The 27,797-nt window shown below is 36.7% G+C and overlaps 1 protein-coding gene across 3 annotated transcripts in view; it reads right to left on the bottom strand.

Moving 5' to 3' along the window:
* SASS6 (SAS-6 centriolar assembly protein) overlaps positions 1-27,697 on the bottom strand; it is a 61,331-nt gene extending 33,634 nt beyond the window's left edge. The window contains exons 1-12 of one of the 3 annotated variants that reach the window (XM_012458448.2): positions 27,479-27,697; positions 19,815-19,875; positions 17,208-17,287; positions 16,413-16,517; positions 15,388-15,559; positions 14,739-14,804; positions 13,371-13,490; positions 3,812-4,003; positions 1,347-1,541; positions 1,165-1,254; positions 909-1,088; positions 464-545 (exon numbers count right to left, since the gene is read on the bottom strand). In XM_012458448.2, the coding sequence (XP_012313871.2) occupies positions 464-545; positions 909-1,088; positions 1,165-1,254; positions 1,347-1,541; positions 3,812-4,003; positions 13,371-13,490; positions 14,739-14,804; positions 15,388-15,559; positions 16,413-16,517; positions 17,208-17,287; positions 19,815-19,875; positions 27,479-27,543 (1,408 nt within the window). In that variant the 5' untranslated portion in view covers positions 27,544-27,697. The remainder of the gene's footprint in view (positions 1-463; positions 546-908; positions 1,089-1,164; positions 1,255-1,346; positions 1,542-3,811; positions 4,004-13,370; positions 13,491-14,738; positions 14,805-15,387; positions 15,560-16,412; positions 16,518-17,207; positions 17,288-19,814; positions 19,876-27,478) is intronic. The other 2 variants (XM_012458450.2, XM_012458449.2) reach the window with 2 other exon arrangements.
* Positions 27,698-27,797: the final 100 nt, after the last annotated feature.

Here is a 27,797-nt window from a genome sequence, read left to right as displayed (position 1 = left end):
ATTAAGACAATATATTTAAAACAGAAATTACTTATACATTAGACAATAACTAGATTTATAATACTTACACTTTTATGAATTCAAACAAAATTTTTGGGTTCAGAATTAAACTATGGCTGAGCACAATGGCTCATACCTGTAAACCTAGACATAGCATTCTGGGAGGCTGAGGCAGGTGGATCACTTGAGCTCAGGAGTTTGAGACCAGTCTGGACAACATGATAAAACCTCATCTCTACAAAAAAACCCCACAAAATTAGCTGGGTGTGGTAGTGCACACCTGTAGTCCCAGCTACTTTGGGGGGTGCAGCAGGAGGGTAACTTGAGCCAAAGTGGTGGAGGCTGCAGTGAGCTGAGATCCTGCCACTGCACTCCAGCCTAGGTGACAGAGTGAGACCTGGTCTCAAAAAAATAAAAGAATAAAACCACAAACTTCATTTACATAAACATGTAACATACTTACACTTTTCATTATTTTTTAGAAGTTGTTTGCTTTCTTCAAGTTTTTTAACTGTAGCTTCTAACTGTTCTTGTAATTTGCATACCTGAAATACATCAATCCTACAATAAGTCAAGCAAAATAAAAGTAAAATAAAAACTGAAGAAATGTATTATTAACTAACTAATTAAATAAATGGTTACTACCAATATTATTAAATGAGAATAAAGGAATTAGCTCAATTATGTAATAAAATATTTACATGTGTATACAAACATATACATATCAAGGTATTTGAATCATGATAACTAACTTTCCAAACTAAAACAGATTATTAACATCTGTTGAATCCAGTCATGTTCTTTTGTTGAAAAAAAAAGGCCAAAGCCATTCATTAATGCAACAAAGTAGAAATTATTAAAATACATGGGGAAAAAATATAGTTACAATACAAAAATATATTCACTACCTCTTGCTCTTTAATTCGAAGAGACTGCCCGACATCTTGTAATTCCTTTTGCTCCTTTTGTAATTTTTCCTCCTTCTCAGCCAAGAGTTTTTCTTGCTGAATAGTAACTGTATTCTTCAATTTCAACTTACCCATTAAAGTTTTCAGATCCCCTTGTAACTTCTTGATAATTTCATTTGCCTATAAAAGAGCTTCATATGTATATTTCCACATAATCTAATGAAATATTAATATTCTATAAAATTTTAAAACAAACCTTCAGAAGTTCTGCAGATAATGATTTTATTGTAGCTTCAAGCTTTCCTAGCTGTACTTGATTTTTCTCACCACTTTCTTCTAAAACCACCTGATATATTTTTTTAAAACATGCATAATTAGGGCATTTGTGTTTATTTATAAATATGATCATCAATTTCTGAGAAAAATTTAAAAGTAGACCTTTTGTTCCTGGATTGTATCAAATGCTTCTTTTGTTCTTAAAACAAGCTGGTCCTTATCCTTGATTTCCTGTTCTAAAACTGCTACTTTTGTTTGTAGCTGATTAATATGCTTTTCTTTCTCATGGCATTCAGCATCTAATGTAGAATTCTCTCTTCGCAAAGAGAGGACCTCTTGCTTAGTCCGCTGCAGATCCTAGAGTAGGAAAAGAAAGAAATTATGTATTATGAAAAAGGAAAGTTGCCTCACCTGGTTATTTATAATTAAGATGTCTAACATATAAAAAATGTCTTTAATAATTTTAAAGTTTTAGCACAGTTTTTTTTAAAACATGAAAGTCTTTCTAATGGTATAGTAGCATATATCTGGAGTATAACTGTAAAATAGTCTACTATCTGATTCAATCATGTCAAGAGAAAATAATTTTAATTTATGAATAAATTAACCATAACTTTAAAACTTTTAACAATAATTTTCTGAGGTCACCCCAACTGATTCTAAAGGTAACCAAGGATGAGAGCAACAATCTAGAATTAACATTTTTCTTTGTTGCTTACATGTACAGATTGTTTTTTTAAAGGCTGATACTCTACTTTGTTCACATATTACAAATATCTTTCCATGTCAATAAATGTTAACATTTCCGGATCTCTCTGTTAACTCTTTAAAGCAAAATATAATTGTTCATTAAAAATAGATTTTTAAAAAATCTAATATAGATCTCTTCCCAATCAGCTAATATCAACTCAAATGCTGGTGTTCCTAGATAGTTTTGGTTCTTAACAAAACTTTTCAGAAATAATTATATAGTATTATTACTACAGTGGTGTTAGGAGCACAAACTTTAGTATCAAACAAAATTCAAATCCTGGTTCTTCTACTGTGTGATCTTGGTAATTACTGAAACTCCCTGAATCTCAGTTGCCTCATTTGTAAAATGGAAATGATAACAAATACTTAATAAATTATTTCATTTAATCTTCATAAAAATCCTTATGTAAATTGACTAGCATTTTGGCTAGCACATAGTGAAACTTAATAAATGGTAGCAATTGTTATTTTTAGGGCACTAATTCCTAAAAAGTATAACTTAAAATAGGTAACTGAATACTCAGCAGTTTAAAAAAAAAAAAAAAAAGAAAGCTCCAAGAACTAACAATTTGCAAGTCTTATGCAAATCCTGGAAGAAATATTTTTATTAGAGCATATAAAAATCAACATAATGAAGTTCTGTTTATATAATGGCCAGTTCCAGGGCTGAGATAGATGAAATCAAAGCATTATAATGAAGCATTTAGACTATCAATTTAGACTACCAATTTTGAAACCATGAAGTTTCAAACACTTTACAACTAGTGTCAAGGGTGTAGGCAGGAAAAACTAAATACATCCACTGTTGGGGCAGAACCATATGAGGATCTGAACAAAGTTGGTCAGGCTTTAGAGCTTCTAAGCATGAAGCTGGTAAAACAGAGTCAGAAGTCTTGTGAGCTAGAATAACATTGGTAACTTTGGTATTTAAATATAGACAAAAAAAATCTACATATGTTTTCTAATAATTCATATGACAATAATGTATAATAATGCTACAAAGAAGCCCGTAAGCAATGTGAAAGCAACAACAAACGTGGCACTATAGTAAGATTTTAAAAATTTCTGTGAGATTTAATACCTAGGTAATGAGCTGATAGGTGCAGCAAACCACCATGGCACACGTTCACTTAAGTATCAGACCTGCACATTCTGCACATGTATCCCGGAACTTAAATAAAATAAAATAAAAATTTCTCTGTTGCCTGAAAGAACAAAGTAGTACTAAGGACAGGCAAATAACAGATGAGTTCCAATCCTTGTTCTTCCACTCACTGGCTATGTGACCTTAGGCAACTTTACCTTTACTGTGCCTTAATTTCATCAACTGTAAAATGGGGATAATAATAGTTCCTATCTTAAAAGTATTGTTATAACAATAAAATGAGTTAACAAATGTAAAGCACTTCAAACAGTGCCTATCACATAGAAAATGCTCAGTAAGCATTAACTATTACCTTTAATATTACTGTTATCATTATTATTACTAGACACTAAATTTCATAATTGTTTGATATATGTTAAGCAGGCTAAAGAAGAAAAAAAAACCCAGCCCTGTCAATTCAGTACCCTATTAGATACAAGTGCTGTGTTACTATTAAAAACACATTGAAAAATCTGACAGCTGTGCCAGTAATCTGCTCTCAAGACACTAACTAAAAATATTCAAGGTTACTTCAGTTCTGTTATGAATTAGGCTTTTTATCAAATTTCAAATTCTCAATTTTCTTTGCATTGTCTGAATGGATTACCCTAACACAAGAGAACTCTGCAGAGCATCCAGAGGAACACCACCCACACAAGTAACCAAATTAAAATAACCAAATCAAAACGTTCTTTTAAACTGGGAGAGAAAAAACAACAACATTCAATACCTCTTCAACACCAGAAAGTTTTGCTTTAAGTTCTCTAATAGTGGAGTCTCCTTTATATTTTCTTTCAGTTAGGTCTTTATTAGCTGCTTCTAAATCAGATAGTCTGTGTTGCAGCTGCTGGATGTTTTGTTGATGGAGGATTTCTAAATCTTTTTTCTGTTGTTCATGCTGCTGTTGATACTGAACCTGTGCCTATTATATAATAAAAATACAGTACCAAAAATCAAAGAAAAAAATATCAGAAATACAAATACAGAAAGATTTTAAGAAATAAACAACTGTAATTTCTTATTTTTTGTTTTTTTGTTTTAATTTTGTTATCTTTCTTTAGATCTGTTCTGAAAAGAGTCTATTTTCAATTCTGAATTTCATGATGGAGAAAGTAAGGTCAACAAAAGCAAATTTTTGCTTCTTCTAAACCCACATATGTTTAGATGCAATGGTCTTCAAGTTAAGAGAAGATGATATTGTTAAAAAAGCAAACTGCAAATACTGTATACAGGATGAACCTACTGTGTTTAAAAAAAAAAAGAGCATATTTTTGCTTTAAACACCATCACAGTGTTTTTTTTATATATATAATCAATATACATATATATGCCTTATAATGGAAAAACACCAAAAATTGCAAAATGAGCAAGGTTTGTTCATTAGTCCAATCTCATATTTAGTAGTCATCTTTACCAACAATAAAATTTGAACATGGTTGTAACTATGTAATATCTAGTGCCTATCTGAATCATATCACAAACCTATATTAGTAATTTTTGTTAACGATACTATCAAATCCTAAATATCTTTTGAAAATAAAGTATATTTTTGTGGTTATGAAAGTTATACATGCTCTTAAGGGCAAAAAGGAAATCACAAAAAACCCACAGTCCCATCAAGAAAGTCACTCCAAATACTTAGGAGTACTCTCTTCCACTCATTTATACACTTACACTGACATCACATAAACACACAATACACATATTAAATTTAATGAATGAAGATCTAGCTATTTATACAATTTAATCACACTTTTTACTCCCTTAGTATTTGCACCTTCTCACATCATTAAAAATCTCTTTGCAAAATCTTTAATGGCTACACAAAATTCCATCCATGGCTACTCCATAATTAACTTCTGCCCTATTATGGACATTTAGTTTCCAGTTTTTCACAATTACAAATAAAATGATGATTAACATTTTTGTACAGATGTATATCTAAAATTCAGATTTCTTTATGATCAATTATAAAGAACATAAATATAAAGCCTGATGCAAGTTCCAAAACCGTATCCCAGTGAAGTTATACCCACTCAAAATTCTTAGCACTAGTACAGGGAAGTGTCTCTCCCACAAAATATCTTGGGAATTTTTACATTACTATTTCAGGAATTTGGGAAAGCTAAAAAGGAGAGGAGAAGGAGCAAAAAGGGATAAAATAGGAAGAGGTCCATATAAAATTGAAAATTCAATCTTGAAAGAAAATACTGAAGAAGCAATCAAGAAGAAAAATCAGAGCAAATTGGTAAAGATGCTAACTGTAACTATCTAAGAGGGTAATCAAAGACACTAAAGACAAGAGAGGCCAAAGGCAGTGAAAATAAAGAACTGGCTTTTATTCCAGTGATCATCAGAATCTCAGAGATTTTTGTTTAAAAAAAAAGTGTGAGGATTAGTATTATAGTTTACATTTTCTACTTTGTTAACTCCTGAATCATTTGAATATTTTTAGAAAAAAATACACTTAAAAAAATTCCATTCTAGAGAAAAAAAAATAATTTTTGGAGGGACAGTTTCAGAATAACAGAGTCCAAAACAAAAGGGAAAATTTGTAGAGGTGGAAGCAATATTTTCCAAATGAATATTCTATAGAGGCTTTAATTGGAAGAACGCACAGTAATTTTGGAAGAATATTAGATCAGAAAAATGTTGTGGGAATGGAATTTTAATGATATGAAGAAGTGAAGAAACACAGAAGTCAGACTTAAAATAATACAAGAAACAGAAGATGGGTAATTCTACGTGTTGCTAGAACTTTCCTCACAGAAAATAAGCATCTACAAAGAAATTAGCGTAGAAACCATTAAAATTACTCAGCGTATTTTTTTAAGTGGAGGTATAATGAAAACATGAGAAATAAGTGTAAACATAAAGAAAAAAAAACTGGAAGAAATGGATAAATTCCTGGACACTTGCATCCTCCCAAGTCGAAACCAGGAAGAAGTTGAAACCCTGAATAGACCAATAACAAGGGCTGAAGTTGAGGCAGCAATTAATAACCTACCAACCAAAAAAAGCCCAGGTCCAGATGGGTTCACAGCCAAATTCTACCAGACATACAAAGAGGAGCTGGTACCACTCCTTCTGAAACTATTCCAAATGATTCAAAAAGAGAGAACCCTTCCCAAATCATTTTATAAGACAAACACCATCCTGATACCAAAACCCAGCAAAGACTCAGCAAGGAAAGAAAACTTCAGGCCAATATCCATGATGAACATAGATGCAAAAATCTTCAATAAAATACTGGCAAACTGATTGCAACAGTACATCAAAAACCTTATCCATCATGATCAAGTAGGCTTCATCCCAGGGATGCAAGTCTGGTTCAACAGACCCAAGTCTATAGACGTAATCCACCACATAAACAGAACCAAAGACAAAAACCACATGATTATCTCAATAGATGCAGGGAAGGCCTTTGACAAAATTCAACACCATTTATGCTAAAAACTCTCAATAAACTAGGTATCGAAGGAACCTATCTCAAAATAATAAACACTATTTACAACAAACCCACAGCCAATATCATACTGAATGGGCAAAAACTGGAAGCATTCCCTTTGAAATCTGGCACTAGACAAGGATGCCCTCTCTCACCACTCCTATTCAATACAGTATTGGAAGTTCTAGACAGAGCAATCAGGCAAGAAAAAGAAATAAAGGGTATCCAATTAGGAAAGGAGGAAGTCAAATTGTCTCTTTGCAGACGACATGATTGTATATTTAGAAGACCCCATCGTCTCTGCCCAAAATCTCCTGAAACTGGTAAGCAACTTCAGCAAAGTCTCAGGATACAAAATCAATGTGCAAAAATCACAAGCATTCCTAGACACCAATAACAGACTTAAAGAGAGCCAAATCAAGAACGAACTGCCATTCACAACTGCTACGAAGAGAATAAAATACCGAGGAATACAACTAACAAAGAATGTAAAGGACCTCTTCAAGGAGAACTACAAACCACTGCTCAAGGAAATAAGAGAGGACACAAACAGATGGAGAAACATTCCATGTTCATGGTTAGGAAGAATCAATATCATGAAAATGGCCATACTGCCCAAAGTAATTTATAGATTCAATGCTATGCCATCAAGCTACCAATGACATTCTTCACAGAACTGGAAAAAAACACCTTAAACTTCATATGGAACCATAAGAGCCCACATAGCCAAGTCAATTCTAAGCAAAAAGAACAAAGCTGGAGGCATCACACTACCGGACTTCAAACTATACTACAAGGTTACAGTAATCAAAACAGCATGGTACTGGTAACAGAACAGAGGCCTCAGAGGTAATGCCACACACCTACAACCATCTGATCTTCAACAAACCTCACAAAAACAAGCAATGGGGAAAGGATTCCCTGGTTAATAAATCGTGTTGGGAAAACTGGCTAGCCATGTGCAGAAAGCAGAAACTGGACCCCTTCCTGACACCTTACACTAAAATTAACTCCAGATGGATTAAAGACTTAAACATAAGACCTAACACCATAAAAACCCTAGAAGAAAACCAAGGCAAAACCATTCAGGACATAGGCATAGGCAAGGACTTCATGACTAAAACACCAAAAGCATTGGCAACAAAAGTTAAAATAGACAAATGGGAACTAATCAAACTCCAGAGCTTCTGCACAGCAAAACAATTATTTGAGTGAATCGGCAACCAACAGAATGGGAAAAAAATTTTTGCAATCTACCCATCTGACAAAGGGCTAATATCCAGAATCTACAAAGAATTAAAACAGATTTACAAGAGAAAAACAAACAAGCCCATCCAAAAGTGGGCAAAGGATATGAACAGACATTTTACAAAAGAAGACATACATGAGGCCAACAAACATATGAAAAAATGCTCATCATCACTGGTCATTAGAGAAATGCAAATCAAAACTACATTGAGATACCATCTCATGCCAGTTAGAATGATGATCATTAAAAAATCTGAAGACAACAGATGCTGGAGAGGATGTGGAGAAATAGGAACACTTTTACACTGTTGGTGGGAGTGTAAATTAGTTCAACCATTGTGGAAGACAGTGTGGAGATTCCTCAAGGACCTGGAAATAGAAATTCCATTTGACCCAGCAATCTCATTACTGGGTATATATCCAAAGGTTTATAAAGCATTCTATTATAAGGACACATGCACATGCATGTTTATTGCAGCACTGTTCACAATAGCAAAGACTTGGAACCAACCCAAATGCCCATCGATGATAAACTGGACAGGGAAAATGTGGCACATATATACCATGGAATACTATGCAGCCATAAAAAAATGATGAGTTCTTGTCCTTTGTAGGGACATGGATGAACCTGGAAACCATCATTCTCAGCAAACTGACACAAGAACAGAAAATCAAACACCGCATGTTCTCACTCATAGGTGGGTATTGAACAATGAGAAGACATAGACACAGGGAGGGGAGCATCACACACTGGGGTCTGTCAGAGGGGAACTAGGTGAGGGACAGCTCGGGGTGGGGAGTTGGGGAGTGATAACATGGGGAGATATGCCAGATATAGGTGATGGAGAGGAAGGCAGCAAACCACATTGCCATGTATGTACCTATGCAACAATCTTGCATGTTCTTCACATGTACCCCAAAACCTAAAATGCAATAAAATATACATTTAAAAAAGAAAAAATAGAAAATTCAAACAGAGCAACAATCATGGAGAAAACTGGAAAAGAAAAAGATAAATGCTTCAACTAGGTGTGTGATCCAAATGATGTTAAAAGACTAATTGTATGAGGCCTTCAAGGTACAGATTAATTCCCTGTTATTTCACTGTTTCAAAGAATAAAGAAAACTGAAAAATGTTCTTATGAGGCTAGCATAATTCTAATACCATAGTCTATAACCCGTAATTGCCATAAGCAAACTAAGATGTGCAGGAAAAAAAATCTCAGACCAATGTCTTGAGTATAAAAACAAACATCCTGGGCCACGCATGGTGGTTCATGCCTGTAATCTCAGCACTTCAGGAGACCAAGGCGGGTGGATTACTTGATGCCAGGAGATTGAGACCAGCCTGACCGACACTGTGAGACCCCATATCTTAAAAAAAAATTAGCTAGGCCTGGGGGCCTGTAACTGTGGTTCTAGTTACTCCAAAGACTGAGGTGGGAGGATTGCTTGAGCCAGGAAGGTTGAGATGCAGTGAGCCTTGACTGTGCTACTGCACTTCAGCCTGAGCAACAGAGCAAGACCGTCTCTAAAAATAAATAAATAAAAATACAAACATCGCAAGTTAAATATTAGCAAACTGATACAATAGTTTATTAAAAATCCCTATGACTATTTAAGTATTATTCTATGAATTCAAAGATTATTCCACCTTTGGAAATCTATTGTTATAATTTATTACACTATTAAAGGGAAAAAATAATATAATTATTTGGTTAGATCCCCAAAACTAATTTCACCTGACTTAGCACTGTTTGAATTAAAATTATCAGGAAGCAAGTAAGAAACCTCTCTCTCTCAAATGCAAAGTAAACATCATATTTAATGGTGAGATATTTTAATTATTCACCAAAAAAGACTAAAACAAGATAAAGATTCCACTACTATTCCGCACTTTTCTGTACAAGAAAAAGAGGACACAAATATTAGGAAGAGAAAAATTACTATTTTTTATAGTTTATATATCTACCTGGAAAGCCTAAGAGAATCAACTCCAAAACTCTTAGAAACAGTATGTAAATTTAGTAAGGTGGCTGGATATAACATTAGTATACACTAGTGATAAACAATTATAAATCTAACCACAGTGGTACTGGTAGAGTAGATGGTCTTATTTATACAGTAAAAATCTGTAAAGTTCCCTAGACGAAAACATTGTTTAACAAGACTGCAAAAGAGAAAGAAAAAAACGGGAGATAAAGAGTAAATAAGTCTGTTTTCAACAAATAAGACCTTAATAAATGAAGAGATATATCTCTCCACTGAATGAGAAAATAAGATCAGTTCTTAACAACAGTTCAGAGACAAGTCCAAGTACATAAAGAAATTTAGTATGTAATAAAGGTAGTACTGGGCACACTGGCTCATGCCCATAATCTCAACACTTTGGGAAGCCGAGCAAGAGGATTACTTGAGGCCAGGAGTTCAAGACCAGCCTGGGCAACACAGTGAAACCCTATCTTTACAAAAAACTTAATCAGCCGGCATGGTGACACATGCCTGTAGTCCCAGCTACTTTGGAGACTGAGGCAGGAGGATCGCTGCAGCCCAGGAGGTTGAAACTATAGTGAGCCATGATTGTGCTACTGCACTCCAGCCTAGGCAATAGAGCAAGACCCTACCTCTAAGAAATAAAAATAAAATAATAGAGGTACTATTTTAAATCACTGGTGAACAATGACTGACTGTATGTCAAAAAAATTCAACCTTATATTGTACTGCACAAAATTATATTCCAAATAAACTAAAAAGCTAAATATAGCAAGAAAATGATACAAATATTCGAATATAGGAAAATTTTTTCATAACCTTGGAGTGGGAAATGCTTTCCAAATGTAAAATGAAACCTTAAGCCATAAAGGCAATGACTGACAGATTTAATGACATTCAAATAAAATAACTATATATTGCAAAAGATGCTGGCAAATGACAGGCTGGGAGAAATGTTTATAATATACCTGATAGATAAGGTGTATATCCTTAATTTACACCAATAAAAACTGAAAAGGCAAGCTACAGACGGAGAAAATATTCACAACGCATACATCTGACAAAGGACTCATGTCCAGAATATACAAATTACTGCAAATCAATAATAATAATAGGCAAATTAAACATGCTAACAACTTGAATGGGCACTTGAAAAGAGACTAAGTGATAAATATGCATATAAAGAAATGTTCTGTAATCCCAGCACTTTGGGAGGCCGAGGCGGGTGGATCACGAGGTCAAGAGATCGAGACCATCCTGGTCAACATGGTGAAACCCCGTCTCTACTAAAGATACAAAAAATTAGCTGGGCATGGTGGCGCGTGCCTGTAATCCCAGCTACTCAGGAGGCTGAGGCAGGAGAATTGCCTGAACCCAGGAGGCGGAGGTTGCGGTGAGCCGAGATCGCGCCATTGCACTCCAGCCTGGGTAACGAGAGCGAAACTCCGTCTCAAAAAAAAAAAAAAAAAAAAAAAAAGAAATGTTCATTATTATGAGACATTATTATACATCCACAGAATGGCAGTGTAAATGGGTATACCTACTTTGGGAAACTGGTAGTTTCTACTAAAGCTAAACCTGTGTCTATACTACAACCTAGCCATTCCAATAATAGATATATGTCCAAGAAAAGTAATTGCATGTGTCCACAAAAAGACAAGTACAAGAATGTTCACAGCAGTTTAACTAGTAACAGCAAAATACGAGAAACAATGCAAATGCCTACCACTGGGAAAATAGATAAATCATGACAGATTCATATAATAATAAAAAGAAACACTAGAACATAATTGAATTTCAGAAATACTATGCTGAGTGAAGAAAGCCACATACAAACATATATGATTTCATTTACACGAAGTTCAAGAACTGGCAATACTGATGAATGATGATGTAAGTCAGAAATATGATAACCTCTTACGGACTATTGTTAGGTCCAATATCTGTATCTTAATTACAGATATTGGTCCAATTTCTGTATCTTAATTTGGGTGAAAGTTACAAAAAAAAACATCAAGCTGTACTCTTAAAAGCAAGCATCTAGTAAAGTACATAAAAACAAAATAAAATGTAATATTAAAGAAGCTATAAGCCAGGCACAGTGGCTCATGCCTGTAATCCCAGCACTTTGGGAGGCCGAGGAGGGCAGGTCACCTGAGGTCAGGCGTTTGAGACCAGCCAGGCCAACATGGTGAAACCCCGACTCTACTAAAAATACAAAAATTGGCCAGGTGCGGTGGCTTACGCCTGTAATCCCAGCACTGTGGGAGGCCAAGGCGGGTGGATTGCCTGAGGTCAGGAGTTCAAGACCAGCCTGGCCAATATAGTGAAACCCCATCTCTACTAAAAATACAAAAAATCAGCCAGGCATGGTGGCACATGCCTGTAATCCCAGCTACTTGGGAGGCTGATGCAGGAGAATCACTTGAACCTGGGAGGCTGAGGTTGCAGTGAGCTGAGATCACACTACTGCACTCGAGCAGCCTGGACAACAAGAGCAAAACTCCGTCTCCAAAAAAAAAAAAAAAAAAAAAAATACAAAAAATTAGCTGGGCACGGTGGCGCATGCCTGTAATCCCAGCTACTTAGGAGGCTCAGGTAGGAGAATCCCTAGAACCTGGGAGGCAGAGATTGCAGTGAACTGAGATCGTGCCATTGCACTTCAGCCTGGGCAACAAGAGCAAAACTCTGTCTCAAAAAAAAAAAAAAAAAAGCAGCAGCAGCTATAATATGAAAAAAGAAAATCATACTACAAAGTAGTAGAAAATGACAATCACATAGAAAAAGGGAGGAAAAGACAATAAAAAATATCCATAGAAAAATATAAAAAGTTATATTAAAAGATGCTTATCGTCACTAAAAATATAAGAAATATAAATTAAAACTAGTACTACCTTAAGATCAGGTGGCAAATATTAAAAATTAAGAAGGTTAAAAACAATGTCAAGAATATGGGGAAATAAGTATCCTTATACACTATCTTATTGTTGGGATTCCATTTGGTTCAACCTTTTTGGGTGGCAAATTTGTAGTATCCATCAATATTTTATATGGATATGTTGTAGCTTCACTTCTAGATACTAAGAGTGCTTGTTGCAGTACTGCTTAAAATAACCAAAATTCTGAAGCATTTAAATGACCATTTGGGCAAGTAGTTAAGTAAATTAAGTTAAACCCAAAAAATGAATACTCTGCAGCCACTAAAAAGGAGTATCTTAACTGATACAGAATGATACTACATTAAGTGAAGAAAAAGTTACAATCAATATATCCAATAAGACCCCATTAGTATAGAACAAAACCAAAAACCCATCATATGGGTACACACATAGAGTAAATTACATAATTTACAGAGTTATGTTTATAAACAAATATTTATAAATTATTATTTATATATACATAGAGAAAAGTCTGAAAGAAATAAATCAAAATGTTTCTAAATTATCTCTAGGTAGTAAGACTTTGAAAGAGAATTTTGATTTTTATTTCATATACTTCTGTAATGTTTGGAAAATTTAAAGTAAGCACATATTATTTTTAAAATTAACAAAATGACCAACAGCAATAAAAAATATTTTTTCAGTTTCTTTTTTTCAGTTACCTGCAAGGCTTTTTCCTTTTCATTTGTCAGTTCCTGAGAATGCTTGTTTGTCAAGGTTGCTGTGTGTGATGCCCATTCATTCCGTAACTTATCCAATTCTTGTTTTTTTTCTGTTAATGTCTACATTAAAGTTTAACACAAATATTAAGATAGTCTCCTTAATATGTAATACTTCTTATTAGAATATAGCAATATTTACAAGGATATTAAACAAAACTATAGCTTTTCAGGACATATTCAAAGTCTTTTCCTACACAAAATTTTTGAATTTCAGGAAATCAACATTAGAATAAAAGCAATCTTAGACCCAAAACGGCCCACAGGACAAGATTAACTATCTTTAAGCTTTTAATTAAATCTGGCTCTTTACCACCCAATAAAGAGGGGTAGGGGCAAGCAAGTCGATTATAAGGAATAGTTCACCTATACATAAAACCCAATTAACATGGCCCTGTGGGCCACATTGTACAGGGCTATTTTCTGCCTGAGGCCATGCTGATTATCAGATACCGATACGGTTAGGATGTCTGTCCCCTCCAAGTCTCATGTTCAAATGTAATCCCCAACATTGGAGGCAGGGCCTGTGGAAGGTGATTGGATCATGGGAGCAGTCCCTCATGAATGATTTAGTGCCATTCCCTTGGTGCTAAGTCAGTTCTCACTCAGTTAGTTTATATGAGATCTGGTTGTTTAAAAGCATGTGGTACCTCCTCCCTCCCACTCTAACCATGTGACATGTCTACTCCCCTTCACCTTCAGCCATGATTGTAAACTTCCTCAGGCCCCCACTAGAAGCCAAGTAGATGTTGGTGCCATGCTTGTACAGTCTACAGAATTATGAGCCAATTAAATCTCTTTATAAATTACCCAGCTTCAGATATTTCTTTAAAGCAAAGCAAGAACAAGCTAAAACAGATACTCTGGCTTCGATTTCAGACTAGGGAAGAAATGTGGTAGCTATGACTGAAATGATGCTAAGCCTATCAGAGGAATTAATTCTAAACACAGCAATGAAAGAGAAAGGTTTAGAAGATGGGAACCGAAAAGCCATTTAGGCCAGAGGAATAAGGTGAGTAAGTGCGGAGTGGAGAACTAATATGTGACAGAAAAATACCTATCTTATTTAATGAAGACTTGAGGGAACATGTTACATATTAGGGATACAGAAATGTTTGTATAAATAAATATGTGCAAAAGAAAGCATTGGATTAAGATAATTAAGTGGTAGATGAAAGGTGGCAAAGAGGAGAGGAAATTCAACGGAAGCATGCTTTGAAAGAAAATACATAAAAGCTTGGAACTGAGTCAAGAAGCAATTCAATGCCAATGTCTGGATGACTTACAAAGACAAAATGAAATCGGAATTACCTTTTGTGTAAAGTCCAGTTGCTTAGTAACATCATCTAGTGATTGCATCAGTGATAATTTTTCTTCCTATTCATAAAAGTAACAAAATTAGTTTTCAATGTAATTATCTGTAGCCATGCTACTCAAAGTATAGCATTATCCTGGAAGCCCGTTAGAAATGCAGATTCTCAGGCTCCATCTCAGACCTAAATCATTTTAACAAGATCCCCAGATAAGTTAAAGTTTGAGATGCACCAATCTATAGCATTTGACTAGAAAGTCTCTAAAAACTCAAGCAGCATCCCTATGTTGTTTCCTTGTGCCATATAGCATTTTGTAATTGTCATGACATTTCCATTTATCTTATCTCATTTAAGATGGGCTAGATAGGGTAGCTATTTCCATACATGTCTACCAGTTGATGAAACCATGACAGAACAGTTTAAGTGACCTGTCCAAAGTCACACATAAAAACCCTGGGACCTATTCTCAATTCCTGGTCCAGATCCATCCCCACCATACCTTGACTAAATAAAAAACAATAAATTAATTATATGTCATAAAACTTTATTTAGAAAACAAAAATTAATGGCATTGTATATCTTTAATAATTTATCGAAGACCATTCATACTTATTTTATTAAAAGAATAACTTAAATTTAAATCTTACCTTGCTACATTTCAAACAGCCTGCTAGAAATTTCTTTATCTCCACATCATTTCCAGGTAAAAGTTTTAGTGAGAGGTGTGTAAGATGCTTAAAAGGATTTGTCTCTACCACATTTAAAAATGCAGGTGAGTTATCCAAAATAGCTGCTGGAGAAACTAACTGTAGCAAAAACCTTCGAAAAAAAAATGTCACATTATAACACATTAGGAGATAGTGAAAATCTCTCACTGAATCAAAGCTTCTCTACTTAGAAAGATCAGGCAAGGGAGCATATTGAAATCATAGGGGCCAATATGAATGGGACTCCGAATGGTAAAATATAAGATAAATTGGGCAAAAAAAAAGAAAAGATTCATTGAAAACATAGTTACTATATAAAAGTCCATGAGTTCATGAGAAACAAATGGGATAAAAAGCAAAAACTAAAACCAAAAATCACTGAGTACCAGAGAAGTAGACTACCAGCTCTTTACTCTAAAAAACGACAATTTAAATGTAAGAATTAAGCATTTATACTTTCTGTATGAATTTTTTGAGTAATCAAATAGCCCTAATTGCTGAGGAAAAGTTCTTTACAGAAGAATTATACTTAATATAGAAAAAAGTGATAGAAAAGCATCATTTTGTTCTTTCTAATGAAATAACTGATTCAACAACAATCATCAACTGATGAAACCAATAAATAAAAGGTTGATGGTGAACTTTACAATAAAACAATCAGGCACTAGCACCACACACACATAAAATCTTAGTCTTCCCTTTTTCCAAGATTATAAAACCAAATACTTGATGCTATTAAATACTTGATAACTTTAGTGCCTTTGTCAAGACATGGAAATTAAGCAATAGTTCTGATTTTAATCAAGATTCCTTAAAATTTGAGATTTAATGGAGCCCTAACCCCAGTTCTAAAAATAAACAGGGATACTCATAACAAATGGAAAAGATTTTGCTGTCAACTTGTGTTTCAAAGAAGAGTCTGTGTTGAATTAAATGTAATAATGTAGTGTTCTCATGCAACTTACCTTGGAATTTCCTTGGCATGTTCTTGAGTACATTGCTGAAGGAGATCTATAAATTTTTGTGGGAAAGCTAAGAAGTCTACCAGAAGACCTTGCTGGAATTTTAAACTATACAGAAGAAAGAAAAATAAATTTTTAAAAAATTTAATTGCTTTTTTTTTTTGAGACAGAGTCTTGCTCTGTCTCCCAGGCTGGAGTGCAGTGGTGAGGCTTGAACCTCCACCTCCCAGGTTCAAGCAATTCTGCCACAGCCTCCTGAGTAGCTGAGATTACAGGTGCGCACCACCACACCTGGCTAATTTTTGTATTTTTAGTAGAGATGAGGTTTCACCATGTTGGTCAGGCTGGTCTTGGACTCCTGACCTCGTGTTCCCCCGCCTCAGCCTCCCAAAGTGCTGGGATTACAGGCATGAGTCACCAAGCCCAGTCAATTACTATCTTTAATTATAATTAGCATCCTGAAAGATTCCTTTTTTAAATTTACTAACAGTTGTTATAATCAAGAACTAAGATAAGGAACTCTGATTTTTTTTACAACTTATTCAATGGCAGGAAAAAAGATCAATAAATTCAGCAAAAGCTTCAAACTTCTCAGGTCTTTTAAGCATAATTCTAATAATCCACAAAATATTTATTTTCCAAAACACCCTAAGTAAATATAGTACAAATAGCCCAATATTCCCAAAGTAACTAAATCTAATACATAGGTATGTGTTTGAGAGAACAGTACCAATACATTCATAAAACTCAGAAACTTATTCTTTTATTAAATATAAGATCAGAAAAAAATTTAGTTACCTTTGAAAATCTTCCTCAGATATAACAAGGTTATATAAAAAAAATGGATCCGTGTCATCAGTCAGACGAATAACTAAGTCCTAAAAGAAAGTTTGTTGTTTTTAAATGTTTTTACTAGATTACTTTTTGAGTAATTTCTTCCTTCTCAGAAGTAAAAAGATCCAATAACATCAATGTATCATAGTTAGATTGCAGGCAGCTGTTTTGTAGTGCTGCTGGTTTCTTATTAGTCTTTAGAGAGTTAGAATCTTAAATAGGGGTAGACATAATGTTCTTTGAGAACCGCCTGGAGGTCTGTAAAAGTTAAGTGCTAGGAGTTGAAAGTTTAGGAATATGATCCTATCAGAGGCTTGGGAAAATTTAGACCCAGTCCTTGCTACACCATAACATGATAATGAAAATTTTCTTTACCACTGAACATACCACATTAATTTTTAGTTTCCCTTAAAATTAAATGGTCTGGCATTTTAAAAGTGGCAAATATATCAGCAGAACTGACAAACAATAATCCACACTAGACAAAAGGGAGCTTCTGTCTCTCAGATAGAGGACAGGGGTATCAGGTGACACGTTGCCAGGCCTCTTCCAAAGGGCCTATTCTCTCCTAGGCCAGGTGGCCACTGATGTGGAACCCCATCTGTTTTCAGTCTCAAATGAAGTAGGTACCTTTCACAAAGACCACTTTCCAGGTAGCTAAGTGTACACAGTGTGGGAGATCATCATCACAGATAAAGCTCACAAAAAGTACGCCGAAATTATGTACCAGATAACACTGGTGAAAGAAAAACAGCATTACTTACAAGACGATGTAAAACTAATAAAGAACTAGACGTTAAGGTTAAGAATACATTTGAAATAAAATCTCTACTCATGGCCACTTAGGAAATGCTGTCCTAGAAAAATCTAAACCACTTATGCACAAAGCTAGAAAATGAAGAGGTATAGCAGGCATAAGGAATAACACGTAAAAAGTACAATTTATAATCTTTACCCCAGAAAATTGGCAATTCAGGCACCTGCTCTGCCTCAGAATGCCTTGTTCTTAAGTAGCTTCCATTTAAGTACTTCCTGATATTCACCCAGGATGCTATTTAAAAAAACCAAAGGTACTACTAATACCATTAGGTCCTTGAATGTGTTCAGGGAAAGCTATGGCACACAGAAAACAGATGCTATATTTTGGTGTTTCTTTTGACATGGGGTCTCGCACTGTTGCCCAGTCTGGATTGCAGTGGCACCATCACAGCTCACTGAAGCCTCAACCTCCTAAGCTCAAGTGATCCTCCCACCTCAGCCTCTCAAGTAGCTGGAACTACAGGAGTATGCCACCACATTCAGCTGATTTGTGTGTATATATATACATTATTTTTGTAGAGATGGGATTTCACCATGTTGCCCACACTGGTCTCAACCTCCTGCCTCAAGCAATCTGCCTACCTCAGCCACCCGAAGTGCTGGGATTACAGATGTGAGCCACTGTGCTTGGCACAGATGTTATATTTCTTAGTCCTCTGTTTCAAAGGCCCCCAACCTTTTTGGCACTAGAGAACTATTGTGTAGAAGACAATTTTTCCAAGAATTGAGGGGTGAAGGATGGTTTCAGGATGAAACTTCCACCTCAGATCAGGCATTATTTAGATTATAATAAGAAGCATGCAACTGAGATCCCTTGCATGTGCAGTTCACAATAGGGTTTGCACTCCTATGAGACTGTAATGCCACCACTGATCTGACAGGAGGTGGATCACAGAAGGTAATGCTTGCTCATCTGCCTACCACTCACCTCCTGCTGTGCAGCCTAGCTCCTAACAGGCCAGGGACCATACCAGTAAGTGGCCAGGGGGTTGGGGACCCCTGCTCTATTCTATATCCTTAGTTCCGTTAATGACTCGTACTTCTAAAGGTTATATGAGACTAATACTCTAAATGCCTCTCTTCAAAATGTCAAGTAAAAGATTCACAAATATCTCCTTACAGTACTTCAGTTTATCTTTTTACACTTACACCATAAAATGCCAATTCTATAAGGCAGCTCTGTGTGTGTGTATTTTCCAGCAACTTAAGTGCACTAGGCAAATCTAATTCTTGCATGTTTTAGAAATATATGGTATAGGCCGGGTACAGTGGCTCACACCTGTAATCCCAGCACTTTGGGAGGCTGAGGCAGGCAGATCACGAGATTAAGAGATCAAGACCATCCTGGCCACATGGTGAAACCCCATCTCTACTAAAAAATACAAAAATTAGCTGGGTGTGGTGGCACACGCCTGTAGTCCCAGCTACTGAGGAGGCTGAGGCAAGAGAATTGCTTGAATCCAGGAAGCGGAGGTTGCAGTGAGCCGAGATTGCACCACTGCAATCTGCCTGGTGACAGAGTGAGACTCTGTCTCAAAAAAAAAAGAAAGAAAAGAAAGAAAGAAAGAAATATATGGTACAATAATCTTTCAGTTGTTGTCTCAGTAGACTCTACCACCCTTGATTTGCAAGTTACAAAACAGCCCAAAATTAAAAAGCAAAATGAATACAACAAAATATCTCACATTCTTAACAAAAATAATTATCTACTGTGTACCAAAATGATATTTCAAAAAAGAACTAAATACCAACCTTTCTGTGAACTGGATTAGAAACTGATTGTAGTTCAATGGTCATTCTTATACTTACTCTCCTGTATGAAAAGACATACCCAACTATCAGAAACATTAACCTGAAATGAGTTATCACTATCACTTGTATTAACTAAAGTATTCAGTCTCAAGTTATAAGACTTTCCACAGGTGTTCTCTAATTTATGAACAGAAGGTTGAAAAGCACACTGGATTTGAAGTTTAATTGCTTTTTATTGTTCCACTAGTGAGTAATCTAGCAGCGTTTAATCTAAAACTAAATTTTTCTCACCTGTAAAATGGGGATTTGTGAGGATTAAATGAAATAAACTATATGGAGTATCTAGCACTAGCCTGATAAATTACTTTGCTGCCCTGATTGTAAAATAACATCTATTGAAAGACAGACCATCAATTTATTAACTTTTCAACTGTAAAATGGGGATGCTGTGAGGATTAAATGAGATAATAGCTTCACATATCCTTAATGCCCTGATTCTAAAATAACATCTTGAAAGACAAACCACCAATTTAGTAACAACTTTTCACATTAAAAAATTATCATGTCAAGTGATCAAAATGATTTATAAAAGACTGATTCCATTTTAAGAACTTAAAATGTGGTAATCCCGACACTTTGGGTGGCTGAGGCTGGTGGATCACTTGAGGTCAAGAGTTGCAAATCAGCCTGTTCAACAAGGCAAAACCTTTCTCTACAAAAAATACAAAAACTGCCAGGCACGGTGGCTTACGCCAGCACTTCAGGAGCACTTTGGGAGGCTGAAGCGGGTGGATCACCTGAGGTCGGGAGTTCGAGACCAGCCTGACCAACATGGAGAAATCCTGTCTCTACTAAAAATACAAAATTAGCCAGGCATGGTGGTGCATGCCTGCAATCCCAGCTACTTGGGCGGCTGAGGCAGGAAAATAGCTTGAACCTGGGAGGGGGAGATTGTGGTGAGCCAAGACAGTGCCGTTGCACTCCAGCCTAGGCAATAAGAGTGAAATTCTGTCTCAAAAAAAAAAAAGAAAGAAAGAAAGAAAAAAGAAAAAAGAAAACTAGCCAGGTATGGTGGCACCCACCGGTAGTCCCAGCTATTCTGGAGGCTGAGGTGGAAGAACTGCTAGAACCTGGGACGGGGAGGCTGTGTTGAGCTGAGATTGCACCACTGCACTCCAGCCTGGGCAACAGAGTGAGACCATGTCTCAAAAATAAATAAATTAATTAAAAAATGTGAAGTAACATTAGAATACTTTGAATGTTTAAAATAAAAAAAAGTAACATATTCCCTATGCATATACATACAAAAACGTATTTTCACATCCACAAATTAAATCTGCCTAATATATTCTTTACACAATGTAACACAGAAGTACTATCAACAAGTTTATTACCTATCCTATCCAAGACTAACTCTAAGCCCTGAGAGGGAGAGACCACAGCATTCCACATCCCATGCTGTATCTTAGGGAACCCAGAATTGGATAGAGGTATATAAATGAAAGTGCCCATAAACATTCATCAAATAGAGGACAAATGCTTATATCGTTCAGAAAGGGGGAAATTAGTGAAAAATATCCATGTAAAGTGCTTCTCAAACTATTCTGCCAGAATTAAGTAACAATGGCCTTAAAATGTAAACTAACAAATAGAATTTGTTCAATTTTAAGTATTTCTTCTAAAGATTGCTTTTAAACCTTTTCCACACTATTACTTATCTACTACACAATTAAAAAGTATAAATAGCAATTGAGTATGGATAGAAAAACTTGGAAACAGTTGATCAAGGCTAGATTCAACTGTTTAGATTTTTTAATGCTCTGACTTGCAATTTTATATTGGTTTAAAATGTGTCATTTTAGTTAAGTTTCTTATTGAACATATGATTAGATGCTAAATCTCAGTTTGTACAATAAGGTTAAATGTTACCTCATAACTTGTGTCTGTTTTCTGAAAAGGAACAAGAAGCACTGGTCTACACCACACAAAAGAAGAATTATTTTCAAAACACGAGAATACACTGTTTCTATTTTTCTAGTATCTAAAGCAATGCACGTGAAACAGATTAGAGTGCTACTGCAATCCCACTTAAGCTTTTGTGAGCTGGGCAGAGTGCCTCCTGCCTGTAGTATCCATTACTTCAGAAGCTGAGGCAGGAGGATAGCTTGAGCCCAGGGGTGCAAGTCCAGTCTGGGCAACACAGCAAGATTAAATTTTCTTGAGGGGAAAAAACCTCTCAGTTTCCTAACTTGTAAGATAAGTGGATTCAACTAGGTGGTTTGTGAGAACCTTTTTAGCTCTACAATATCATTATGTTTGGTTTTCATCTTCTGAAGTTTTCTCTAGCATAAATGCCATGGTGGTATGATTCTGCAGTTGATACGTAACTTTTTATGGTGCTTTACAGTTTTATTTTATTAATTTATTTGAGACAGAGTTTATTTATTTATGAGTTTATTTATTTATTTATTTGAGACAGAGTCTCACTCTGTCACCCAGGCTGGAGTGCAGTGGTGTGATCTCGGCTCACTGCAACCTCCATCTCCCAGGTTCAAGTGATTCTCCTGCCTCAGCCTCCTGAGTAGCTGAGATTACAGGGGCGCACCACCACACCTGGCTAATTTTTGTATTTTTGGTAGAGATGGGGTTTTGCCATGTTGGTCAGGCTAGTCTCAAACTCCTGACTTCAAGTGATCTATCCACCTCAACCTCCCAAAGTTCTGGGATTACAGGTGTGAACCACCCGCCCAGCCAGTGCTTTACAGTTTTGTACAGAAAGAATCAATTTATTAAAGTGTTCTTTATATAATCCTGGAAGAGTTATATTACTATGACAATTTACCAATCATATTAATGATACTGTTGCACATATTCCAAATGCTTATATAGATTAGATGTTGGAAAAAAAAAAGGGAAGGCCTATAAGTTAAACGTATTCCCCATGCTTACTTTAAAAACACCCTTAGAAATACGTTGCAGAAAAATATGAGCTTTCAGTGGATATGCTACCTAAAATCACAAATCTTATTTTTTCCCTTATAATGGTTAATGTCATAAGAGCAATATAAAACAATAATAACTCGGCAGGGCACGGTGGCTCATGCCTGTAATCCCAGTACTTTGGGAGGTTGAGGTGTGGGGGGCGGATCAAGAGGTCAGGAGATCGAGATCATCCTGGCTAACATGGTGAAACCCTGTCTCTACTAAAAATATATAAATTAGCTGGCTGTGGTGGTGCACGCCTGTAGTCCCAGCTAGTAGGGAGGCTGAGGCAGGAGAATCGCTAGAACCCAGGAGGCAGAGGTTGCAGTGAGCCAAGATCGTGCCACTGCACTCCAGCATGGTGACAGAACAAGACTCCACCAAAAAAAAAAAAAAAAAAAAACTCAATAAAACGTTATTTCTCATATTAATAAATGTCACACTCTGAACAATGCATAAATCTACACAATATCCTCCCTGACACTAGATTTAGCTATGAGTTATTTTAAATAAAATGTATGTTAAGCATCAGGAATTAGCAGAACTGGATTCTAGGCCCCCTCTGGTAGCTGTGACCTTAAACTACCAATTCAAACAAATAAAAGGTGTTTTAAGCCAGGTACTGTGTCAGGTGCTAGGGATACAAACAGAAATAAACATAGTCCAGGGGCCTGGCACAGTGGCTCACATCTGTAATCCCAGCACTTTGGGAGGCTGAGATGGGAGGATCACTTTAGGCCAAGAGTTCAAGACCAGCATGGGCAACATGGCAAAATCCTATTTCTACAAAAAATTTCTATAACAAGCCAGGCATTGTGGTGCATGCCTGTAGTTTCAGCTACTCTGGAGGCTGAGGCAGGAGGAGCGCTTAAGTCCAAGAGTTTGAGATTACAGTTAACCACAATCATGCCACAACACTCTAGCCTGGGCAACAGAGTGACAGCCTGTCTCTAAAAAAGAAATAAAGAAGAATTTTTGGACATAGGATGACAGAAACATAACAAAAAAGCCATGGTCTCTGTCCTCTAATTGAGATGAGATTAATGACTTTTTCCTAGACTTGCTTCTGCTTGCAGTTTAGGGCTCCATGAGAGGGGAGGGAAGGGTTACCAACACTTACTGAGTACCTACACTACTGAGTACTTGCCAGGTAGTTACATATATCATCTTATTTAACAATAATCTTGATAAGTAAATATTATGTGTTTCACAAAAGAAGAACTTAAGGCCCACATAATGTTTTCAGGTTACATGACAGAACCTAAATTAGAACTCAGATCTTTCACCTACACCACACTAACAAATGAGTAACAGCAATTCATTTCAACTTAGGCAACTCTGAAGGGTTCTTACAGTGAAAGTATTTAAGACACACCTGAAAGTTATGAAAGAAAAAAGCATTTGAGGCACAAGGAACAGCAGGGTTTTACATAAAAGTATAGTGTAGGGTGAGTATCAGGTACATTCAGAAGGTAACAAGAATGCTTGCATGACTTTTATATTGGAGAGACAAGCTTAGGAAACAAAACTATAAAGGCAGATTAGTGTTAAACCATGGGCATCATTTTCCACCAGATAAAGCTCCCTGATCATCAACTGGTAATTACAGGTGTGAGCCACCGCGTTCCTGTCATCAACTGAATTTCCTTCTTCTCTGACTTCAGTGTACTTATATTAAACACCATGAAGTAGGTACTGTTATTATCATAAACTTAGAGACACAGAGAAGGAAATCGCACAAGATCAGTCTGTAAGTGGCAGAACTGGGACTTAAACCCAGGCAACCTGGCTCCAGAGCCTGAACTCCTAATCTGTGCTATGCTGCCTGTCCAAGGAACATCTTTGTTTTTCCCCCTATTAAAATGTGAGTTCCTTAGGGAGAGAATGAAAACAGGTTCTTGTTGGTTTTTGTTGGTGGTAGAGGCTGAGTGGGGAGAGTGTATATTTTCATCCTCTGCACCCAGGACAGTTCCTGGGACACAGTAGACGTTTGCCAATATTTGTTGAGCTGAACTGGCCTCAAATACTCAACTAAGCCAGGCGTGGTAGCTCATGCCTATAATCCTTGCACTTTGGGAGGCTGGGGTGAGAGGATCACTTAAGCCCAAGAGTTCAAGACCAGCCTGGGCAATACAGGGAGACCCCATCTCTATTAAATTTAAAAAGGAAAAAAAAAGAGTCAGGCATGGTGGTATGCACCTGTAACTGCAGCTACTCAGGAGACTAAGGTGGGAGGAACTAGCACCTCAATAAGGAAATGTCTCCATTTTTTATGCTACATTTGTACACCACTTAGTGTGCACATACAATTTCACAGCTGATCCTCACTACGATACACGTTATATTAGCTTTACAAACGAGGAAAGAATGTTCAGAGAAAAAATAGACAACCACTGAGTGTTGGAACTGAGAAAAAAAATTAAGTCTCCTGACCTCTGGTCACATCTCTCTGTTTATGCCCCAATAATACCACCTCCTTAATCAAAGCTGCACGTATCTGTGCGACTGGTCTTTATTTCCCCCAGTGACTGTAAACTCCATGAAGAAAAGGATTGTTTTTCCTGACCACTGTATTCCCGGTGACCAGTAAGGTGTTTTACAAGGAAGTCAAGACTGCAGTGAGCTGTAATCGTGCTACTGCACTCCAGCCTGGGCAACAGAGCAAGACTCTAACTAGAAAAAAAGAGAGAGAGAGAGAGTCTGGAGAGTCTGGGTTGTTCTTCCTATAGGTCAAGGATCACCAAATTATTCTGTAAAGGGCCAGACAGTAAATACTTTAGGCTTGGCGGCCATAAGGTCTTTGTCACAATTACTCATCTCTGCCCTTCCTGTGCAAAGGCAGCTACAGACAATTTGTAAACAAATGAGCATGGTTGTGTTCCAATAAAAGTTTACTTACAAAAACAGTGGGCAATGTGGCCCATGTGTGCCAGTTTGCTGACCCCTATTATACAGATAATAGGAATATAGCAAGGTTTCTAAGCAGAGAAATGGAGTGTTAAGATTAACTGATGACAATGTAACCAGAAGGAGAAGATCTAGGAGTTTCCATATTGAAACCGGAGTATGGACCCTTTTATCTTTCTATAATCATTTTGGAACAGTGTTGTCCAATGGAGATACAAGGTAAGCCACAAATGTGAGCCAGGTATGTAATTTTAATTTTTTCCTTCTCTTTTTTTTTTCAGAGACAGGGTCTCACTCTGTCATCCAGGCTGTAGTACCGAGGTGCAATCATAGCTCACTGTAACCTCAACTCTTAGGTTCAAACAATCCTTCCACCTTGGCCTCCTAAAGTGCTGGGATTACAGGTGTGAGCCACCACACCTGGCCTATTTAAATTTTCTAGAAGCCACATTAAAAAAAAAACTTTTAAAAGCAGGTGAAATTAATTTTAATAATTATTGTATTTAACCCAATATACTCAAAATATTGCCATTTAACACATAATACAAAAATTGAGATATTTTACATTCTTTTTTCATAGTAAGTCTTCAAAATACAATGTGCATTTTCATACATAAAGCACAACAATTCAGATAAGGCCCATTTCAAATGTCTAATAACCACATTTGGCTAGTGGCTACCATACTGGAAAGCATTAAAAGAATAATTAAACCTACAGATCTCCATATGCAGCTGCTAGTTTTGGTACCATCTCCTTGACTGGCTTGCCATTGATTTTTGACCTAATTTTAAACTATATATACTACAGTTTCACATTACTGGCAACTCAATAAGGCAAAGTCTTCATTTTTTATGTTACATTTGCACACCACTTAGTTTTCACATACAATTTCACACCTGATCCTCATTACAATCACGTGAATACGCATATTATATCAGTTTTCCAAATGAGGAAAGAACGTTCAGAGACAAAGAGACAGCTATTGAGTGTTGGAACTGAGAAAAAAGATTTAAGTCTCCTGACCTCTGGTCAAATCCATTTACGCCCCAATAATACCACTCCCTTAATCAAAGTTGCACTTAACCTGTGCGACTGTTCTTTACTTCCTCCGGTGATGGTAAACTCCGTGAAGAAAAGGACTGTTTTTCCTGACCACTGTATTCCCAGTGACCAGTAAGATGTTTTACAAGTAGGCAATATTTACTGAATGAATATTTACTGAATGACGTTTCTGATTTTCTCATTTTTAGTCGGTTAAATGTAATTTACTTTTTTAAAGTAACTAACGTGAAGAGCCAAAAGTACACCACCAAATTGGTAGGTTTTTAAAAGCTGAACTTTACTGCCAACATACTTCAAAAGAGAACGGGGGACAAGGCTGGGAGCCAAGGCCAGAGTTCTAGTGCTGGCTCTGCCATGAATTGGCTGTGGGCCCTCACGTAAATTTTTTTTTAACTTCTCTAGGCCAGAGTTCTTATCTGCCAAAAGGGAAGAGTAGGGATATAATCTTCACGACTCCTTTCAGAGCTAGGGTTTTGGTATCAACTTGATGTGAGTCGGTTTCCTATTCCCTCACACCCTTCCTCCAGTCCCCTCTACAACGGCCGACTTAGTGAGAGAGGTAGCCACGGGCCCTCGGGGTTCCCTATCCGCTTCCTAGGGGGTCGACAGGACACCCAGGTGCAAGGCGGGGCCCACTGGCCGGAACCGCCATCTTTCCCCATTGGCCTGATCCCAACCGCCACCCGCGGGCACTGGGTGACGCGGACCCTACCTCTCCTCGCAGTCTTTGCATTTCACCTGCAACGGGACTAGTTGGTGGAAGAGAACTTGGCTCATATCGGCTCACTGCCCCGGCTGGTGTGCGGAAAGGCCCAACAGGTCCGGCCCTCGGAACTACCCAGAGAAACGTCCGGGTCCTGATAAAGTTTGAGTTTGGCGCCCGGCTTCTGCGGAGGAGGCGGGGAGAGAGAAAAACGAGAGGCAGACGTAAGAGACTTGGCCCTCGCCAGCCACCGTCGGACTCTTCCGGTTCTGCGGAGGATACAGGGAAGGTGGTTGTGGTAGTTCCGGGCATTAACCTGTGTGGTGGC

The sequence above is a fragment of the Aotus nancymaae genome, unplaced genomic scaffold, assembly GCF_030222135.1.
Source record: "Aotus nancymaae isolate 86718 unplaced genomic scaffold, 86718_ANA_hifiasm-v0.15.2.pri h1tg000103l, whole genome shotgun sequence".
Lineage (NCBI taxonomy): Eukaryota > Metazoa > Chordata > Mammalia > Primates > Aotidae > Aotus > Aotus nancymaae.
Note: the sequence above shows the minus strand (reverse complement) of the source record. Positions and strands in the feature narration are given on the sequence as shown.